General features: G+C 35.9%; 1 protein-coding gene across 1 annotated transcript; it reads right to left on the bottom strand.

Moving 5' to 3' along the window:
• Positions 1 to 16,602: 16,602 nt before the first annotated feature.
• On the bottom strand, positions 16,603 to 19,647 carry LOC145675500 (uncharacterized). The gene is made up of 2 exons (XM_081745951.1): positions 18,925 to 19,647; positions 16,603 to 16,998 (listed from the first exon to the last, which is right to left on the bottom strand). The coding sequence occupies exons 1-2, from the start codon at positions 19,109 to 19,111 to the stop codon at positions 16,877 to 16,879; spliced, it is 309 nt and encodes a 102-aa protein (XP_081602077.1). The 5' UTR covers positions 19,112 to 19,647; the 3' UTR covers positions 16,603 to 16,876.
• Positions 19,648 to 20,887: the final 1,240 nt, after the last annotated feature.

Below are 20,887 nucleotides of genomic sequence, written 5' to 3'. Positions count from 1 at the left end.
TTACTTTACTGTTAGGTTGCAGATGAGTTGTTTCACTGTGGGCTACGTTATTCAAATAAAGTAAAATATTACATAGAAGTTTTTCAGACAACATTATTAGCGTGGACAGCAAACTGTATAACAAAAAGAAATATGAAAAAACGAAGGGTTAACTTTAAATACCCGCTCCAGTTGAAATGCTTATGCAGATACAACAATGACACGGAGGACCAGTCGTATTAACAAATGCTGAAATAAATCTTGAATTATGCACTTATTCACCTAAAAATCACCTTCCCTAACATGTCTGCTCACTAGGTGCGTATCTCCAGCGTGTACGTAACATATACTTATGAGAGAATACCTATATCTCAGATTTTGAGTACAGTTTCAAAAGTTCATTTCCGTAAACTATAAAAGGCAGTGATTACTATGCTAATTATCACAAATTAAATGCAATTTTGAGTTGCATACACACAAACTACTAGGGAATGAAGACCATGTGGCAACAAAGAGTACACTGGAAAATGAAATAACATGTTATAACAAAAATTAAAATAAGATGATAATCGATACAAATGTAGAGGATGAATATGGCATGTCCCGCCTTCGCCAAGTATGGTGGAAGATGCTATTTGTTTACTTCTTCTTGGCCAACCGCTAAGAACATTTATAAATCCATATGTGGCTTTGTTATACGCAATTAGTACGCTCAAATTCACAAACGATGACGAACTGAAGGGTACGAAGGTACAGTTGCAAGTAACAACCGTAGTCATAATAATATAGATCAACTAAACAATGAAAATAGTGGGTAATTAGGTGGTAAGTAGAAATGACCAAAACTGAATAGTGTACATCAATCATTCCGAAGAAATTTGAAGTTATACTGAACATAGTTTAGGGGAGAAAGGGAGCATCCCCGGTGGGGATACTTCAGCTGATTTCTCTGGGGGGAACAAAATGTGATTGAGGGGAAAATCCCCCTCATCCCCCCGGTAATTCGCACCCTGCTTACAATACTTAGTATTGTGAAATGAATCATATATTTATAATCATACGATATGCGCATAGTCGTAGAAACGATACGGTGCTTGCGAGAAATTTCAAAGCTATCTGTGGCCATGTCATGGAAAACTTATAACACGAATGGGTTTCGAAAATTTAATTACTAGATTTGAAGATATATATGATAAAGTATATGTATTCCTCAAACTCTTTGGGGAGGGGGCAATTGTCCCCTCCTGCCCTCCCTAAATGACGCCCCTGGAAGCTGCTTCTGAGGGAAGTCATAAAGTTAAAAAATTAAAGTTTTCTTGCTTCAGAGTAAGGGGAAAAAGTAATCTTTTCAGATTTTCACAAAGCTTTGCAGCCTTTGTAAACAATGGAGACTGCAGTGCAGAAATCTCCCGCCAAGTGAGCTTTGTGGTGGACAAACACCGTGTGCGTGGGTTTTCTCGGGGTTCACCCGTTTCCTCCCACTTTCTTAATTTCACCATTTCATTCATCTCTCATCATCACCGCCTCCTTTAACCTAACCGGCATAATCGTAGGACGTAAAACTCAAAAATTTCATTTCATTTCATTTGCAGTGCAGAAATGTTGCCAACTAATTAATCAAAAAATATTATAGGCCTATGTAATTTTGTGGTAAGAAATGAATAAACAAACTGAAGGGGAGAAAACAATGAGATTAAAAATGAAATGGCATGGGCTTGTGATAGGAGAATCAAGAACCATTTTCACTCGTTTGCAGTGGCGTACGCACTGCTCTCCTGAATCTCCGAACTGCTATGTAAACGCAAACACGCACCAGGAGGAAAAAGGACAAACCGTTAAATTTCTTCTACCAGTGTAAATTAAAATTAAAACTTACTATCCCCACTCCTAACGTTTTCTCTATCTGAGAATCTATCTAAAATATTAGGATTCAAAGACAATATTAAATGATGACTTAGTGGCCCTACTAAAGATATACCACATTGACTTGACACCTAGTCTCCTATTCCAAGCGCTGCTATCGGCTGAAGGAATTCCACCCTCATTCGTCATCCGCTCTCTCGCTTAGCAACACCTGAACCCTTATTGGCTCAACGCATGGGTGTGAGCTTTAGTCCGCATTTTTGCCACGGATCAAGAAAATTTGGCAGCACAATAGCAGATCTATGGTTGGATGGACGGATTAAAGTTTATCGTCCCCTTCAACAACAACTGAAAATGGAGTCCCCTAACGAGCGATGCGAACTACATGAACTCTGTCCGGAAATTGAACGCGGGTCTCCCGCCCGTTGACACGTACGCGAATCATATAGCTACAAAGGAGTTAATTATCGGATCTAGAAACATGTGCAGTTGAACTCACCACTTCTATTCAAAATTGAGCTCTTGGCGGTTGCGGTGGCTCAGAGGTAGAGCGTTCACCTGTGGCAGATGGAGTCCCTGGTTTGATCCCAGCTCGCGCAAAGTGAACATTGTAGTGGACAAACACCGTGTGCTTGGTTTTCCTCGGGGTTCTTGAATTTCCTCCCACATTTCATTTCATTTCAAAATTGAGCTCCTTGTACGTTTCCATTACAGGCGAGCGAGTGTTTGGAACAAGGAATTGTTCATTCTTCAAGAACTTGAAAGCTACTGAGTTTACTTATTTATTAAATAGAGCATTCATTATTTTCTTTTCTTTCTTATATGTAATAAAATACCTATAAAATATATTTTGAATCCTCGTGACTTATTCTTTCATTTGATATCTAACAGAAAAGTTACGCCATAAACAAATCTTAGTCATGAGAGTATGAAAACTATCGACACTTCATTCATCAAATTCCAAGAAACTTTTTTTTAGATTATACATAGGAATAAAGACACATTATTTAATTAACATGCATATAGTATCTCCTCTAAATGTCGCTGCAGCTAGAAAAAAATATGACTCAAAAGTTATGAACATTCCTATCCATTATTATAAAATTCTTAAATGTCATTTAGTCTGATCGCATTTTTTAAAAAAGATATACGAATTATAACTGAAAAAATTAACCTCATATTACTTCATAATGAATCAGTAAAACAGTTTTATCCTCTTTAACTTCTCTCTATTTCCCCTCATTCTCTTTCTTTTTTCTTTCTTTTAATTGACTATTTCTTCATCTCTAATGAAAGGCCAAACAATGATCTGAAATACTATAAATAACTTAATATCTTCAATAAGGACAGCGAGTACAGTTGATTTCTTTTTTTTTTTTTTCTCAGCCCATTTTCATGAAATTACACAACTCTTTGGCAACGGTTCTTTGTGTAAGTTAGCAGCACTGAAAATGAGACTAATAACAGTTGATTCTTCCATAAGCAAATAGTGCACAACAAATGTAATATATTATGGTAATTAATGTATTATTAAGGCATAGCAAGAGGAGGAACGAACATATAGGATCCGACTCAAACTGTCTCTCTATAAGTGATCGAAATCTTGAACCAAAATCAAATTTGTAAGTGAAAACTGTTACAAAAAATGACAAAACACGTGAAGTGCGCTCCACAATTTAAAGATGTCACCCAAGGAAGCCAGCAGGTTAACTGCTGCTCCGAGTTATTCTGTTAAACATAAACAATGCAAACCCGTAAGTGCAGAAGAAAAGCAAATAGTTTATCAAACGATATCAACGTTGTTCAATTCACTTGAAGAAAATTAAGACCTTAAGTAGCTAATTTTCATGTTCTCATAGAATAGTATATATACAATATTTGTTTACTTACTTTGTAGTACTGATGTTACTATTTGTATGTTCGTATGGTATACAATGTAAAAAGCACATCTAGAAATTGAACTTAATTGGGAAAAGTACCATCTCTTTTCATGGATATGCGTAATGATTTAGATATTTTGCCCCATATCACGGCGATAGTGTGGGAGTGAGACGAGTAATGCACATCGCAGTGGCAGAAATACATGCACGTGCAGCAGCAGAAATATTGCGGGAAACAGACGAAACAATTTCCTCTTTACCAATCAGCAAATAGTTGTGCGCACAGTAATACAACATCGAGGTGCGCGGTTTGTTTTTGAAGGGTGCAAAGGACTGTGAAAAACGCTTTAATGGACTTAGAAGATGCAGGCCCGAATGGGAACACTATTGTGGGGCTTCAGTTGTAGAAAAAAATGTAAAGAAATTGCATTAAGACTATATCATCCCGGTATTCATGGATGTGTCATATCACTTAATAGGTCTATTTTTTACATCAGAAGTTGGAAACGTAAAGAAATAAAAAAAAACTACTGCAGAATTAACTTTATAAAATATTGCTTCTTTGTTAATACAAACTATTCACTCCCTCAAATTCTAGATAGAGGCCAACAGGCTATACACTCCCATGTTTATGTTCATGGATGTACGTGTATTACAATATGTTATTGTGAGCACAAGGCAAGAGTAACAGAGCCATCTAACAGTTTGATGATCACTTAGCCGAGTGTCCCGCGAGGAGAATGTATTAATTACATGTATTACTTGCAGAATTTAGTCATAGGAGCCACACTGGTTTCCACAGAGGAACATTATGCTGCTAAAGACGGCACTGGATAGTAGATGACACTCTAGCGCGGGACCCGACTGGGAGCAATCGATCCAATTGGTCTCTGACTGTTGTATACGACAATTAATAAAGTAGGAAAGTTTTCTTCTTTTAGTTTGAAGGAACAAAAAGCCTTTAAATTTTTATTCTTCTACTCTCACAAGCCTCCTCTGATTAAAAGTACATTTTTTAAAAAAAATAGAAAATATTTTTCTACATTTCCTTCTCTCTATATATAAAAGTTATTGCTCTGAAGGTATACACTACCAAAATTTCTCAAAAATCGCTAATTTTAGGGAACCGGTCAAAACCCCCACAGCCAAAACCCCCACACTCAAGAAATGTCAAAACGCCCAAACAAACGGTCATAACTCCCACACAAATGGACAAATCTCCCAAACGCACGAACGGTCAAAACCCCCACACTCAAGAAATGTCAAAACGCCCACACGATCAGTCATAACCCCCACACAAATGGACAAATCTCCCAAATACACGAACGGTCATAACCCCCACAGCCAAAACCCCCACACTGGTAGTCGGTCATAACCTCCAACGGTCATAACTCCCACACAAATGGACAAAACAGCCACACATAGCAACGGCCACAATCCCCACATAAATGGACAAAACCCCCACACAAATGGACAAAACTCCCACATGCAGAAATAGTCACAGCTGCCACAGAAATGGACAAAAACCCCACACTATCGGACAAAATCTCCCACACTCTGAAATGATCCTGGTTACATGTATTGCCCTTGTACTTTTTAATAACATTTTTTATTCCACTTAAACTGATGTTTCAACTACTCTTCATGGGCGTCATAAAGAGCCGCAACAAAGACGTGAAATGACGATCATTTCAGAGTGTGGGGGATTTGTCCGATTTTGTGGGGTTTTTGTCCATTTGTGTGGCAGTTGTGACAATTTCTGCATGTGGGAGTTTTGACCATTTGTGTGGGAGTTTTGTCCATTTATGTGGGGATTATGACCGTTGCTATGTGTGGCTGCTTTGTCCATTTGTGTGGGGGTTATGACCGATTGTGTGGGCGTTTTGACATTTCTTGAGTGTGGGGGTTTTGGCTGTGGGGGTTTTGACCGTTCGTGCGTTTGGTAGATTTGTCCATTTGTGTGGGGGTTATGACCGATCGTGTGGGCGTTTTGACATTTCTTGAGTGTGGGGGTTTTGGCTGTGGGGGTTTTGACCGTTCGTGCGTTTGGGAGATTTGTCCATTTGTGTGGGGGTTATGATCATTTGTGTGGGTGTTTTGACATTTCTTGAGTGTGGGGGTTTTGGCTGTGGGGGTTTTGACCTAGACCCGTTTTATTATAAAATGGTTTCAACCAAAACTTCTAGTCACTGATACCAGATCCTGTTATTTCCTTTACCAAACGTTTAGCAGACTTTCGGGAAACGTTTAGTTCTTGTTATTATAAGTTCTGTAATTTCACGAATGTTGAATACTTGAAATGTCTCCTTAAATTTCTACTTCTAATTTTACTTCTGAAGCTGTCTTCTCACAAAAATATATATAAATAAAAATTAAAACCTAAGAATCTGTGTGTTAGTTAAAAACGAGAGATATCTATGCATAATGTGGGTGTCGGACATAAGCTCACCGGCAACAAGCTCACCGGACATAAGCTCACGACATCTTATATTACAGGGACGGACAAAAGCTCATCGATAGCAAACATAAGCTCCCTTGAGGGACTTGTAATAAAATTCACCGAATATTGAAATTCAGGTGTTAGTTTCCTAAGCAAAAAATGGAGCTACTATCTTATATGACTAATCTATCAGGTATAAAAAATAATAAGGACTTGCGGAGTTGCGTTGTATTAAACGTGGGCAGACCTTGAGGAACTTTTAATAAAATGCCATAAATATTAAAATCTAACTTTTGACTGTAATTACAATTAGGCCAAATAACTCGGTAGAAAGTAGAGCTACTAATGTCGTATCATATATCGGAATAAAATAGGGATGTTGCAAGTTTAATATGTGAAGCTTTGGCGACAGTAAGTCTAATTTTGGCCCCAGAAGTTTTCGAACCAAATTTTTCTTATAAGCCTGACAATTCATTAACTGTATTAAATTAATTTCATGATTAGGCATGAATACTTACATAATAGAATTTGCTTGCTAACAGGACTGTTGATTTTTTTTTTAAGAAATCATCATACTCACATATATTTAGGCCTCGCTTCTTCGTGCTACCATCGTGCTTGCAGACCAACACTCAAACAAATCTCTTTCTTATTTACTAACACTAAGTTTTTTGGTTCATAATTTGTTTTGATCTTAGTAAATAAGAAAGAGATTCATTTGATGAGTATTGGACTCCAAGTGTGATGACAGCCTTAAGACTTGAACTCTGCAACACACTTAATATTTTATTCTGATAACTCCTATATGACGTTAGTCTATAGCCTATTTTCTATTGAGGAACTAGGCCTACTAGTAGTCAAAACCCAGATTTAAATATCAAGAGCATTTTATTTCAAGTTTGTTAAAGTTCGCCCACATTTAGTACATTAAACCCTGCAACATCCTTTTTATTTTATTTTTATATCTGACAACTGATATATAGCGATAAAAGCTCTATTTTCTACTGAATTAGACCTACTGCTAGTCAAAGTCTAGATTTTAATACCTCTTTATACCCATCATACGTTTTTCTAAAGCGAAATGAAATATATCTCAGATACTTTCAGCCATAGCGGATGAAAAAGGAGATATCCTTTCCCCAAAATCGTTTTCCGATATTTCTGTGCTACAAAATTTTTTGCACCGAAAGTTTCAACATAGGGGAGGGGGTTGGATTGCTTTCTTCAGTAAAAGGACGTAGTATTCTTTTTTTTGTCCAAATCCGTTTTCAATTTATATTTTAATATTCAAAATCTACTTCATATTAATAATCAAAGTCTAGTTTTCATTTTGTCATATTTTCCATTTGCCATTTTTTCATTGCTGACTGGTATTTATTTTATTCAGGTTTATTTTCCTTTGCAATTAAATTATTTAACCTATAAATGTAGTTAGTTATCATTATTGTATTCTTCTATTGTATTCTTAATTATCTTATAACAATTATATTATTAGTAGTGAGCTTATGTCGATAACGATAACGGTGTGTGTGTAACGATATGCAGAAAAAATTCTTCTCTCTTCCTGGCTTGTTTCTTCCCTACTTGACAAATGTTATATTGCTTTGCTTGGTGAATCTGTAACCGTCCGGAGTTCAAGTCGCTGTTCGGGCTTCCATTTATTTGTAATCGCCCGGAGTTCGGGTTGCTGTTCGGGCGGCCATTTATTTCTAACCGGCTGGAGTTCGAGGTCTCTGTTTGGGCGAACATTTATTTCTAACCGCCTGAAGTTCTGGTCGCTTTCGTGGTTCGTGGTCCTACCAATAAGTATTCTCCTGAGACTGGAACTTACCTGAACAGGACGATGAAGGACCTCTCCAAGAAAAGGTTACAAACTGTTTCCAAATCGCTCGTCGGTCTCAATAATGAGATGAGCATTAGGCGTCGAGAGGTTTGGGTGTCTCGTCTTGAAAACCTCACGGACGATTAGACGGTCATCCAGACCATAGCGCACACAAACATCACTCATACAAACAACGAAAACACACTGGATTAAATGACACTATACTTATTTATTAGAACACTATTATATAAAAAATAAAGAGGAGATGAATGAACACAACACTGAACACTGGATATGTATAATAATTTCTGTCGCTGAAATCACGCTTTGCCCTTTTTGGGCAATATAGCCCTTTATATATATATATATAAGATTATAATTCGAATTTCACTGTAAATGCTTCTCTCACACCATTGACACACTTGGGGGGTTAGCACTGGCGAAAAGTTTTCTGGATCGTCCCACGATAAATCCAGTTGTTACGCTGAACCGTCCTAAAACGTAGAGGTGATTCTTCAGCAAATTAAACAAGAAATTCTCTAAAGTAGAATGCTGATGTGGGAGGGCGCGTGTATAACATTTTAAACGCACAAGGTCTGCGGACCTGGGACTTCACTAGTTGGGGCTAGCCGTAATAAAACGTCCTTTACCGGCTAAATAGCTTGTGCCCCTTCACAAAAAGTCATATCTGAAGCTCGACGCGACATGCGTGGTTACGGCTTCCAGACCTGGAGTCAAACTCCCTGAACATCAAAACTCAAGGTACGGGTTGCAATGATCAACTGAAAGTGTTGGCAGTTCATTTCAAAAATCACTCAGTTAACTCACCTGTATGCACATACAAACAGAATATAGAAAACAATTTGTTAATTTTAGTCAACTGCCCATAATGCACTAGACACGGCGATAACACTGGCGTGAGAAAGTACAGATAACGGGCTGGAATACAACGCAGTTGGTGCCACTTTGATTGCTGAATCATCTGGTCAGCCCGTATTTCTCTAATCTATTATAATGTTTCCATAAGCGATTAAAGAAAACACTTAATGCAGTTCCCAATAACTATAGAATATATACTGTGTATATAATAAGTCAGGAAGAAACACTGAAATGGTTAGTCATTCGCTGAAATGTTCTCACCAAAAGCAACGTTTTACATGTATATATGAAAAAACGATGAAAGACTTCTTTGTCCAATTGTGTGGGAAAGAAGCAATTCCCACCAAAGAAAGAACTTATGTGCGTTGCAGAATAAAGTACAAATTGAAAATAATAATCACTGTCTTTACGAAATATACAGAGTGTCCACAAAAAATCCTTCTATAACCTGGTGGCGGTTATAGATTTGACGTCCGTGAAGGGAACGACCTGTCAAGTGCACACGTGGACAGGTTGAGAACCCTTGGCCGTATGACGAAATATGAATGAAATTAGGTTTTTCACCAAAAATTTAAAATTAGTTAGTTGGCAACACTGTGATATGGTGTGACACTTACGTGCATAAACGATGAATGATTTTTCACCTGAAAAAGGGGTATTAAAAATAGTGAAATAACTTGTTCACTCACTAGAACATGATGAGGTTCCTGCATGAGCAATGTCCAATCCAAATGTTCCATGAAGTAATAAGATCCTCTTGAACAATTGGTGCAGTTGGGTTTCCTTATCTTCCGTTTCTTCACATGTTGAAACCATGCTGTCTTCCTGTGTGAGTATCCTCCATGATTCTCCAACGATGAGTTGATGAGAGAAGAAGGGGAGATTTATTTTTAAACTGTTGCGAGAAGCGAGGTATGGTTATATCACCTCTATGATAACTTCACTAAAAATGCGCAAAAAGCGTTTGTAGGGCTATTAAAATTCTTACTTAAAAAACTGTAATATATATATATATATATATATATATATATATATATATATATATATATATATATATATTTAAACACTTGTAAATACTTTTCGTAAAATGTCTTAAGTGTTCCGTTTCGATCACTTTATTTTGTGTAATATGAAGTAAAGATGCACACTCAATAACTATTCAAGAAAACATCGACTTAAAGAATTATCAAACATAGCAATAAGAGTTAGTAAATGTCTTCTTTTAAATATACTGATATCTATATTTAAAATATCAAAATATGAATGAATATGCAAATAGCAAATATGTTAAATGTACTACAAATATTAAAATTATTGTCAAAGTTACGATATCACTATAATATATTAGAAAAATATGAAAATCATTGAAAAAGTAAAATGAATGGAAATGTAAACACATGATAAACTGACAATATACAAACAAAATAAGGTTTTCACCTGTATGTCCTTTTTTTATTTTTTTTAACTGTGCCTCGTGTTGTTTGGCAGAAAAGAACGAAAAATCGTTTCTCCAAAATAAAAAAAAAATAAATTTAAGTGTCAAAGATGACGTTCATAGTGATTCCAAGAAAAAAGCATATCAAGAAAAAGATCGTGATTTCGTTGACATGTATGAAGAAAATTCGGCACGCCATAAGATCAAATGCCATCTGCTCGTCGTGAAAATCGAGACTTTAATTCAATAATGCTCAATACAACAAATGGTTTATTCTGAAACAAAGTTATTATTAGCTTATGCCTAGAATAATGGTTGTTGTTCACTTCCAGAAAGGTAAACATTGTAGGGGTACCAGAATATGTAGGTATTATCTGCAAAAGAAATATTAATAAAGCGTTGAAAACTATTCAATATTGACCCAAGCTTTTCAAAGGTCTGAATCAAGGAAGTTGACTCTAGTCCAAACATTCCTGAAAGTAAATGGTCATTACGCCATGAATTGACCAAAAAGATTGGTGGGGAAAATGTGTAATACTACACGTACTTATACACGAAATATGCCATCGACACCTGCGAGGCAAAACTAGAAACATGAATAGGCCTGCAACCATAGGGACTTACAAAATGTTTCCGTACAAAACTGAAATATAAACATTAATATTCAGTAAAATACACGTATGTTCCCTGGAACATAACGTACATCATCCACCTAGAAAAGATGTATAAACACACAAAACACAAATGCTCTCGTAGCATCGTAAAATATGTCTCCGCAAGACAAAATACATGAGACCTATTAAAAGAAAAACATGAGATACAAACACAAAAATATAGTCAACGACATTACAACTTTCTGGTTGGTCTGAAACATCAGAATTAAATTCCCTACAAAACAGCTGTAACAAGCTTCCTTAGGCATCTCCGCTACAAAATATTTAAACTGGTCATATTAACACATTTAAATTCAAAGTCATCGAGCATATGAAGTAATTAACAAAATAATTTTCAAAAATCGTTATGGCTTCATGCTAAGTTTATTTTTCGGGATCTATATCAATATCTCTGAGACGGCTGAAACCTCATAAATAATGGGCCATGTCGATTTTTGATGAAAATCATCCGTCATTGGCAGTATGGCTGAAACCTAAAGATTTATATTCCAAAACCTTTGGCCATGTTGATTTAAAAAATCCTCCATACTGTTTGTTATGGCTGAAATCTAAAGGTTTATATTCCAAAACCTTTGGCCATGTTGATTTAAAAAATCCTTCATAACAAAAACAATTTTACTAAAAAAATTCCAAATAGTTTTGGGACATACTGTGACTAAATATAATTTTCTCAAAATTAATATGAAAAATAAACATTACAACACATTAGCATACAAGTACACAATATAGTTACGATTCATAAACACAAAAATATTCACTAGAATATTACTAGACGTATAAAATATACTAAAAAAATTAACATAAAAATACATGCTTAATTACTGGTTACTATAAAGAAGAAAAACGATACTAAAATTGTCATATTCTACGCATGAGATTATTTACTAAATTTTAATTACATATATACGGTATATATAATTAACAACTAAAAATTTTCTTATCCTGGCATCTCGATACACATTTTTTTGAAAAGAAAATCAAACATTAATTGTAAATAACATGTAATAACATATTTGAGAATTTCGAAAGTGGGAAGGGATCCTAAAAAGGAATTTAAAATTTAAAACACAATAAAAATATATATTATAACGCCAAAACATCTTCCCACTGGCTGAGGGTACGGAAATCGCGCTAAGATTTCAAATTGCTTTTAAAATGCAATTCCCCTACGTATGTGATTACATACTAAATTTTAATTATAAACACACAACTATATATATAAGCAACAATTAAAATTTTCCGATCCTGCGCATCTGGACTTTTTTTTTTGGAAAAAAGTTCTCAAAAGAAAAGTAAACTTTAATTGTAAATAACATGTAATAACATATTTAAGACTTCCGAAAGTGGGAAGGTATCCTAAAAAGGAATTTAAAATTTAAAACACTTAATAGAAATATATTATAAGGCCAAAACATCTTCCCACTGGCTGAGATACGGAACTGCGCTACTAGTTCAAATTGCTTTTGGATAATGCAATCTCCCTACGTATGCGATTACATACTAAATTTTAATTATAAACATACAACTACATATATAAGTAAGAACTAAAATTCTCTGATCCTGCGCATCTGGATATTTTTGGAAAAAATTCTAAAAATAAAACCAAACATAAATTGTAAATAACATGCAAAAACATATTTAAGAATTTCGAAAGTGGGAAGGGATCCTAAAAGAATTTTTTAAAATTTTAAAACACAATAAAAATATATATATTATAACGCCAAAATATCTTCCCACTAGCTGGGGGTACGGAAATCTCGCCAAGTTTCCAAACCGTTTTTGGCTAAATACGGTCCCTCTACGTATGATGATACTTTAATTATTTACTAAAAAGTCTAAATTCAAACATCTGTAATAAAAACAAGAAAAAAATAATAACATTAAACTAATAGTAAGTCATTAATAAGGTTTGCAACATTGATAAATATTTGGATATATGAGATACGGCAGTGAGCAAAGACAGAAAAAAAAGAAAAGGGATCGATCAGCTGTGTGTCGTTCGTCATTCTTAACCATAAACACAAGTGATTATAGAGTCTGACGACTACCTTATCAAAACAAGAAAAAGAAAGAAAAACGTGTCATCTGCTCTTTGCTGAACAGTTAAAAGCTAGAAACAAAAATGTGTTTAAAAGAAATGCGTAGTTCTTCTTTTCGTATCCAGGCGTCCTGAACAAAAACTAAAAGCAAAAAGGAAGAAAAATGAATACATGTTCTTTCTAACAGTTGAAAGAAAGATTAAAAGAAATGTGTGGCTTTCCTAGAAGAAAAATTTGTATCAACGTACAGTCTTGGTTACCTTTTCTTTTCTTTTCCTTTGATTACTATTTCTACTTTGATAATTATGGTTTGTTCGTCTATTCCTACAATGATTATCTATATGTACAAATCTATGCTTAATGTTGTCACACAAATCGCAGTTCCTGTCTCGTTTGTGATAACTCAGGTTACGTAGCCGTGATTTACGACTCCTTCTGTTTCTGTTACTGCCTTTTCGAGTGCGGTCTTGGTTCTGATTCCCTTTAAATTTCGTATTGTTTACGCTCCGGTCTGCGTATCTTTGCCTATTGCTATAACTATAATCTCGTTTACGCCTTTTCTCTCTGTGGTTTGTGGTAGTTATTCTTGTGCGCTTACGACCTCTGTCGTGTGCAATCATATGTTCGCAATTGTCACTATTACTACAATTAGAGAAGTTATTAGATTCTGAATGAATAAAATCATTGTCAGATTTGTTACGAGATTGCTTTAGAATACCTGTATCTGGTTGGAGTTCAGATGTCTGCGTTTCCTTTTCATTAGGAGTGTTAGTGTCTAGCTCAGGTTCCAACCCAAGCGGCACACCGACGTCGAAAAGACGTGTTTTTTTGGTGTAAAACACCGTAAAATACACCGAACATGACGTGATTTACACGTCTTTTCCCACGTGGAAATGTCCGGGAATATGACGTGATTTTTATGACGTCTTTTTCACGTCATAGAATATGACGTGATTTTTATGACGTCTTTTACACGTCATAGAAATGACGTGTAAATCACGTCTTTTTTACGTGATTTCCACGTGTAAATCACGTCTTTTTCACACCCTTCATGTGAATGGGGGGGGGGCGTTCTCGAAATGAGGCGGCGAGAAGCAAAGGGGTGTAAGTGATATTTGCAATAAAGAATGGATGTCTCAAAAATGGATTCTGCACAGCTAAATATACAAACTGGATGGTGAAGTTCGTCGCAGTCCAATAGAAAGTGTACCCATGAATGCTCTACGCCGAACTACATTTTGCAGTTTGTATATTTTGCAGTGCAGAATCCATTTTAGAGACATACATACCCTATTGAAAATGTCACTTACACCCCTTTGCTTCTCGCTACCTCAAATGTCATGGAAGTCTGACAGGATTGTTCAGTTCCAAATGTCAAAACCATTAGAAATTGATGTGCATCCGCAGTTTTGATATTAGGAATTTCAATCCATGTACTACCTCGATTATTCGCCACACTTTTGAGGCTATTTATCAGCCCCTATTCAACCGTTTTGCACTAAAGTTAGGGGTTAGGCTACTAGAGCTACCTAGTTTTGGCCCCGTAAATTTTGAAATAGATCGGTTGAATAGTGGTTGAAACAAATAACCCTGAAACTGTGTCGAATAATCGAGATCCTACTATACATAGATTGAGATTCCTAATGTCAACACTGGATACACATCAATTTATGATTATTTGGACATATGGAACTGAATAATAATAATAATAATAATAATAATAATAATAATAATAATAATAATAATAATAATAATAATAATAATAATAATAATAATAATATCTACTCTAAAACACACAGCTTACAACACATTTTTTTTTTAAAAATGATAAAAAAGAAAAAATCATACATTTTCTTTTTTCTTAACTGCGTTTTTTTTTCTTGACAGTTCTGAACTGATCTCTGGCCGCAACACTTTTCTTGGGTAAAAAAAAAGTCTACGAATAACAACTGGACAACGATTATTATAAGTAAAAACAATAATGAAAATAAATTTATCCTTGTGGCTGCTGCTTGATTTTTCACCATTGTGTTGTAGTTTGCATAATAATTTACAAGCTCCTATACCAGATAAGTAAGACCACTGGATTATTGTAATAAATAACAGATCAGGATAGACCCAAAGAACCCTAGATCTTGCCACAGCGAAATACATCACCACCCTCTCTCGGAAGCACACATTGGGGAACGTCAAAGTATTGTGGTCTATTTGATTAGTCTTTACCAAGAATTTGGAAATTTCGCTTCTCCGAAGGTTCGTATTATCTATGGATTGGGGATTTCCATATCCAATTGACCACCTCTAGTGTTGTTGATTTATATATTTTTTAGTATTTGGATAGTAACATATTGAAGAGTATATATTCGCCTCTTAATGTGTGGTATTTTTACCTACACATTAAGAAGCGAATATACAATAGCTGTCAAGGAATAATTATATACGTAGTGCTACAGGAAAGAAACGGTAGCGCTTGCTCCACGAAAGGATAAATTTAAAGCCATACATTAAAAAGAAAACCCAGACGCATTGGATCGACTTGCAAAACAAAAAAAAAAGCCCTCGAATGTAAGACTCACCCTTGGCGGAAAAAAAAGCCCTACATAACTTTTAAGAATGAGAAAAGACGAATAAACATGGTAAAAACAAAGAATGAAATGGAAAAATAAAGGAACATTGTACTTACAGTCCTAAGAAAATGAAATGAAATGAAATCTTTGAGTTTTACGTCCCACGATTATGCCGGTGAGGCTAAAGGAGACGGTGATAATGATAAATGAATGAAATGGTGGAATGAAGAAAGTGGGAGAACCCCGAGAAAACCCAAGCACACGGTGTTTGTCCACTACGAAGTTCACTTGGCGGGAACTGGGATCGAACCCGGAACCCCAAGCACCAGAGGTGAACACTCGACCACTGAGCCACCGCGGCCCTTAGTACTAAGAAGAATCCACTCATTTCGTCACTGGAATTTATTCATGTGCATTTACTAGTACCTTCTTCTTAATGAAATTACGGTACAACACGTGCTTCCATAAATTTTATAGTTATCCATTATTACGCTAGTATGCGCACACATACACACAAACACAACCACCCACATCCAACACACACTCACATACACAAGAACAATGGGTTTTATTGACAGTGCAAAATTTAGGACTAAACTTTTATAACTCCAATTTAAGACACCTTTATTTTGGAGGTGAAAAATAGAAAAAGAAAATACATCTTAAAATTAATTAATCTCTGAGGGATGAAAGCGAAAACACACAACCATTAATTTGAATTCTACATTTATTAGTTATATGTACAATGTGCACGTTTTGTCGTATAAAATAATATTCATACTATTTGTAATGCAACAAGAAACACTGATTGTCTATGTTATTTGTAATACAAACAAGAAATATGTAGACAATGCAAATCTGTTGGTTATAATCTAAAACTTACAGAGATCTTTTAATAATATAAAATAAAAAGAATTAAATTTTCCTATAAATTTCGTATGAAGGAAAACACCTTTCATAGTTATTGAAAGTACAGAAATGCAGCATCATATCAAAAAAGCCTCACGTGCATAAGTAGGTTAAAAATGGGGACTGCAGTAAGTATCCCACTTCTTCATCTATTATACCAGTAGCAGTTTCTTCCATCTTTTAGTTTTCGAAAGAGATGCCTTTACATTGATTTCCAAACAAAGCGAGGAGGAACAGGTCAACATGTTTCAAGCATGCCGAATCCTTTTCATCCTCAAACAACAAGGCAGATGGAAGTGAATATCTTTCTACTAACGTTTTGAAGATTTGTGGCATTTGTTCATTTGAAGATCTTTATTTTTACTCACGAATGATAAGTGTCTTTAAGGCTAGTTTGCACAACGTGAACTTTGCTCTTTTTTCCGCGGGAGATAAATTTCATCGCCAGCTCTTTGGAAACCAAGCATCAAAGAAAGGTCCCTTTTCCTCCCAACGATGACAGATAGGAACACTGAAACAGAAAAAAAAAATCATGAACAATCATAGTGCAATTTTTCAGGTGGGGAGAAAATTTAAAAAAACAATTACAATACGTAATGTGTAACTAGAATCAATACGCAATAAAACGATTAGTTATTGCACTCGCTTGCATGAAGTCACACTTTTAACGGCCTTCCATACAGCGAAATTAAACTATCATTAATTTTAGTTATTCTGTAATAGCTTAACTTTTGATTTTATTGCAGCTGTTAACTCTGATTGTTTAGGAGGATCAAACAAGTTAGGGGATATAAGACTTTGTATATACAGATACATGACAAATAATTCTGAAACACTCATAGAAGGCTACATTATGTATGTGCTCACAATATAAAATGCCAATCCAAGACCAACTTTAGGATGTGAGCTAAAAGTGACGATCAAGTATATTGATACGATATTACAACTGATGCAAAAAAACAAAAAAAAACTTTGAGTTTCACGTCCTACAGTTATGTCGGTTAGGCTAAAGGAGACGGTGATGATGAAGACTGAATGAAATGGTGGAATGAAGAAAGTGGGAGAACCTCGAGTAAACCCACGCACACTGTGTTTGTCCACCACAAAGTTCACTTTGCGGGGACTGGGATCATAACTGATGCAGACTCATGCAGTAAGAATAGTTTTTATGGTATGAAACAAAGAACTTTCTAATAATAAAATAATATAGCTACTCATTTATCAAACAACTAGACAACGATAGAAATTACATGTATTATCTTTCACTACTGCTATGTAACCCCCAAAATGAAGTCAAAATTCCGCATTTACATATCGTGACAGAACTGCGCTATCGGATGCAGCAATCTGACAAGCTGCACACAGGTGGAATTAACCAGTAAAGGTATCCTTCTACTGTCATAAGAAATTTCATCCTGATTGGATACGATTTACTAAGTTAAATTTATGATGCAAGACGAAACATATATTAGCATTTCAAAATATGACAAAAAATAAAGTGAAAATTACAAACAAAATGGTGTATAACTTATGTATTCCAAAAAATAAAAAATTGTGAGCAAACGCCCCCTCACTTCTTACTGGAGTATTTTTAAAAAATAAGACTTCTAGAACCAGAATTCTGTCACAAGCAGTAGGGTGAAAATCGTCACATTATTTGTTCTGAGCAGGGTTAGAAGTTGCGGCAGTTATTATTATTGCTATTATTATTATTATTATTATTATTATTATTATTATTATTATTATTATTATTATTATTATTAATAATAATAATAATAATAAAACTTCTCTTTGGTGAAAATTATATTTTACCCCTCTGTTGAGAAAAACATTTTCGGGAGGAGTACTTTTACCCATTCAAAAAAAAAAAAAAAAAAAAAACCGAACACTATAACATGTGATACATTCCATATTAAAGCTTTGCTTATATATAAATACTCAAGTCAAATAAAATAATTGCTGAAGGAATAAAAATTAATAAACAAGGAAATCTTTAAAAATCTAAAATAATAAATAAATAAATAAATAAATAAATAAATAAATAAAGAGAGTGTATCTGAAGAAGACAAGGGTAGTTGCTGAAACAGTTACATTTAAATAAAATTGGCGCAGCTGTGGCTCGGTGATAGAGCGTTCACCTCTGGTGCTTGGGGCCAATGGTTCGATCCCAGCTCACTTCAAGCGGCCTTTCTTGGAGTTCTCCAATTTTTTCCCACATTCTTCATTTCACCATTTAATTCACTTCTCATCACGACTCCCTTAGCCTCAGTGCCTGATCGTGGAACGTTAAATTGAATATTTCATTTACATAAAAGTATTGCCTTGTTCAACAATTATTTTATTTTAGTTAAGTACTAATAAAATATTACTACTTTCTTTTCTTCTTACTCGGCATTTTCTTACATGGGTATTATAAAATAACATGTCAAAAACTCACCTGTCGCAACTTTGGTATGTATATCATCCTCCACAGTGATATTTCTAGAGCAGCTCGACGAGCAGAAAGGGGTCAGGGTAACGGCTTCAAGTTCAGTTAAGAAAGATTCCGTGCTAGGTGGTCTGCTGTTGATCAATTCATAATTTGCAGGAGCATTGGCCACACGCTCTGGAAAGTGGGAGTACATGCAAGGCTTATTTTGGGAAATAACATGTATTTACACCTAGGCTTATTACAACGACTAAATACATTTAACATGAAATGAAGCAGTTTAATTTCATGTAAACAGTAAAGTGGGTTTTTACTACATTTTGTATCATAAAAAAAAAGAGCTTATAGAAAGAAAAATGAGTTGGCAGGAAAATATCAGCCATAAATTTCACATGCTTTCTGTTCTGGATATTTTCAGCGTAAAGGACGGTGTGAAGAAGAGTCCGAAATCGTCCCAACCTCGGTGCAGGAATGGCCACTTCTTAAATGGAAAGATACGTAAAATAAATATTGACAAACTTGTGGACAGATAGATTTTATGGATTATTGTCTGCCCGTTGTTAACAAGAAGCAGGGATCGGAAAATCTTTGAGTTTTACGTCCCACGGTTATGCCGATTAGGCTAAAGGAGACGGTGATGATGAGTAATGGATGAAATGGTGGAATGAAGAAAGTGGGAGGAAACGGGAGAACCCCGAGAAAACCCACGCACACGGTGTTTGTCCACCACAAAGTTCACTTGGCGAGGCTGGGATCGAACCCGGGACCCCAAGCACCAGAGGTGAACGCTCTACCACTGAGCCACCGCGGCCCCATAAGAAGTAGGGATCGGATTTGAGAAGGGAGTGAGAGCGTAAAATATCGCATCTTGAACACAAAGAACACAAATGACTACCTGCGTTTTCGAACGCGGACATTTTCTGACCAAAAACACCAAGGTAAGTAATTTCTTGCTATGTATTGCTTCATTTAAATTCTGCAACGTGTAAAAAAAAGTTTTTATCTTACATTTATAATACAAGCTTGAAAAGATCAAGAGCTCCAATTCTGGGGTAGCTTTTATTTTTTAAAAAAAATGAAAAATATCCTGCTCTGGATCCGCCCCTGTTGTGTACTCACCTTCCTTTTGGTGGCAGCAGATATGTAAGCCCCGAAGCAATGAAGTATGTTTTTTTTTTACTGATGGGGCTGCAGTTCCTCAGTGGTAGAGCGTTTACTTCTAGTGCGTGTGGTCCCTGGTTCGATCCCAGCTCGTGCCAAGTGGGCTTTGTGGTGGACAAACACCATGTGCCTGAGTTTTCTCGATACTCTCCCGTCTCCGCCCACTTTCTTCGGTGTCACGTCAGAAGGGCCCGGACAAAAGGGCGAGGACAAAAAGGCCCGAGTCAAAACGGCCCCGCGTCAAAAGGGCCCCAGTCACAAGGGCCCGAGTCAAAAGGGCCCCACGTCAAAAGGGCCCCGCGTCAAAAGGGCCCCGCGACAAAAGGGCCCGAGTCAAAAGGGCGCCGGTCATAAGGGCCCCGCGTCTAAAGGGCCCCAGTCATAAAGGCCCCCGGCAAAAGGGCGCGAGTCAAAAAGGCCCTGCGCCCAAAGGACCCCGAGTCAAAAGGACCCCGCGATAAAAGGGCCTCACGTCAAAAAAGCCTGAGATATAGCCTGAAATGCATGAGAAATATAAAAATGCTTATTAGATTAAAAGTATTCAGTGGGCACCACCTGATTTGTGTTGAAAGAACGTACATGTGGATCTGTATACAGTGTTAGTCAAAGTTATTACGACAGCCCAGTTACGATTCATGTGAACAGAGAAAAGTGTTGCAGGTAGGTATTGATGAGTGCCGTGTCATGGTGCGGCTGAGAGGGGCAACAGCCCTGACTGCCGAAGTAAGGTGGCTCAAAATTCGGGAGTAAGAAATAAAAAAAGAAGGAAAGAAAAAGAAAGAGGAAAAATTACTTGGAATATTTTGATCAA

Source organism: Thermobia domestica, chromosome 18 (assembly GCF_964235325.1).
Source record: "Thermobia domestica chromosome 18, izTheDome1.hap1.1, whole genome shotgun sequence".
NCBI lineage: Eukaryota > Metazoa > Arthropoda > Insecta > Zygentoma > Lepismatidae > Thermobia > Thermobia domestica.
Note: the sequence above shows the minus strand (reverse complement) of the source record. Positions and strands in the feature narration are given on the sequence as shown.

Bases quoted from the DNA above. Each gene is read 5' to 3' on its own strand.
- LOC145675500 (XM_081745951.1), bottom strand. From the start codon at position 19,111: ATGTACTCCCACTTTCCAGAGCGTGTGGCCAATGCTCCTGCAAATTAT. The intron at 16,999-18,924 runs GTGAGTTTTTGA...TTTCTGTTTCAG, and splicing joins ACATACCAAAGTTGCGACAG to TGTTCCTATCTGTCATCGTT.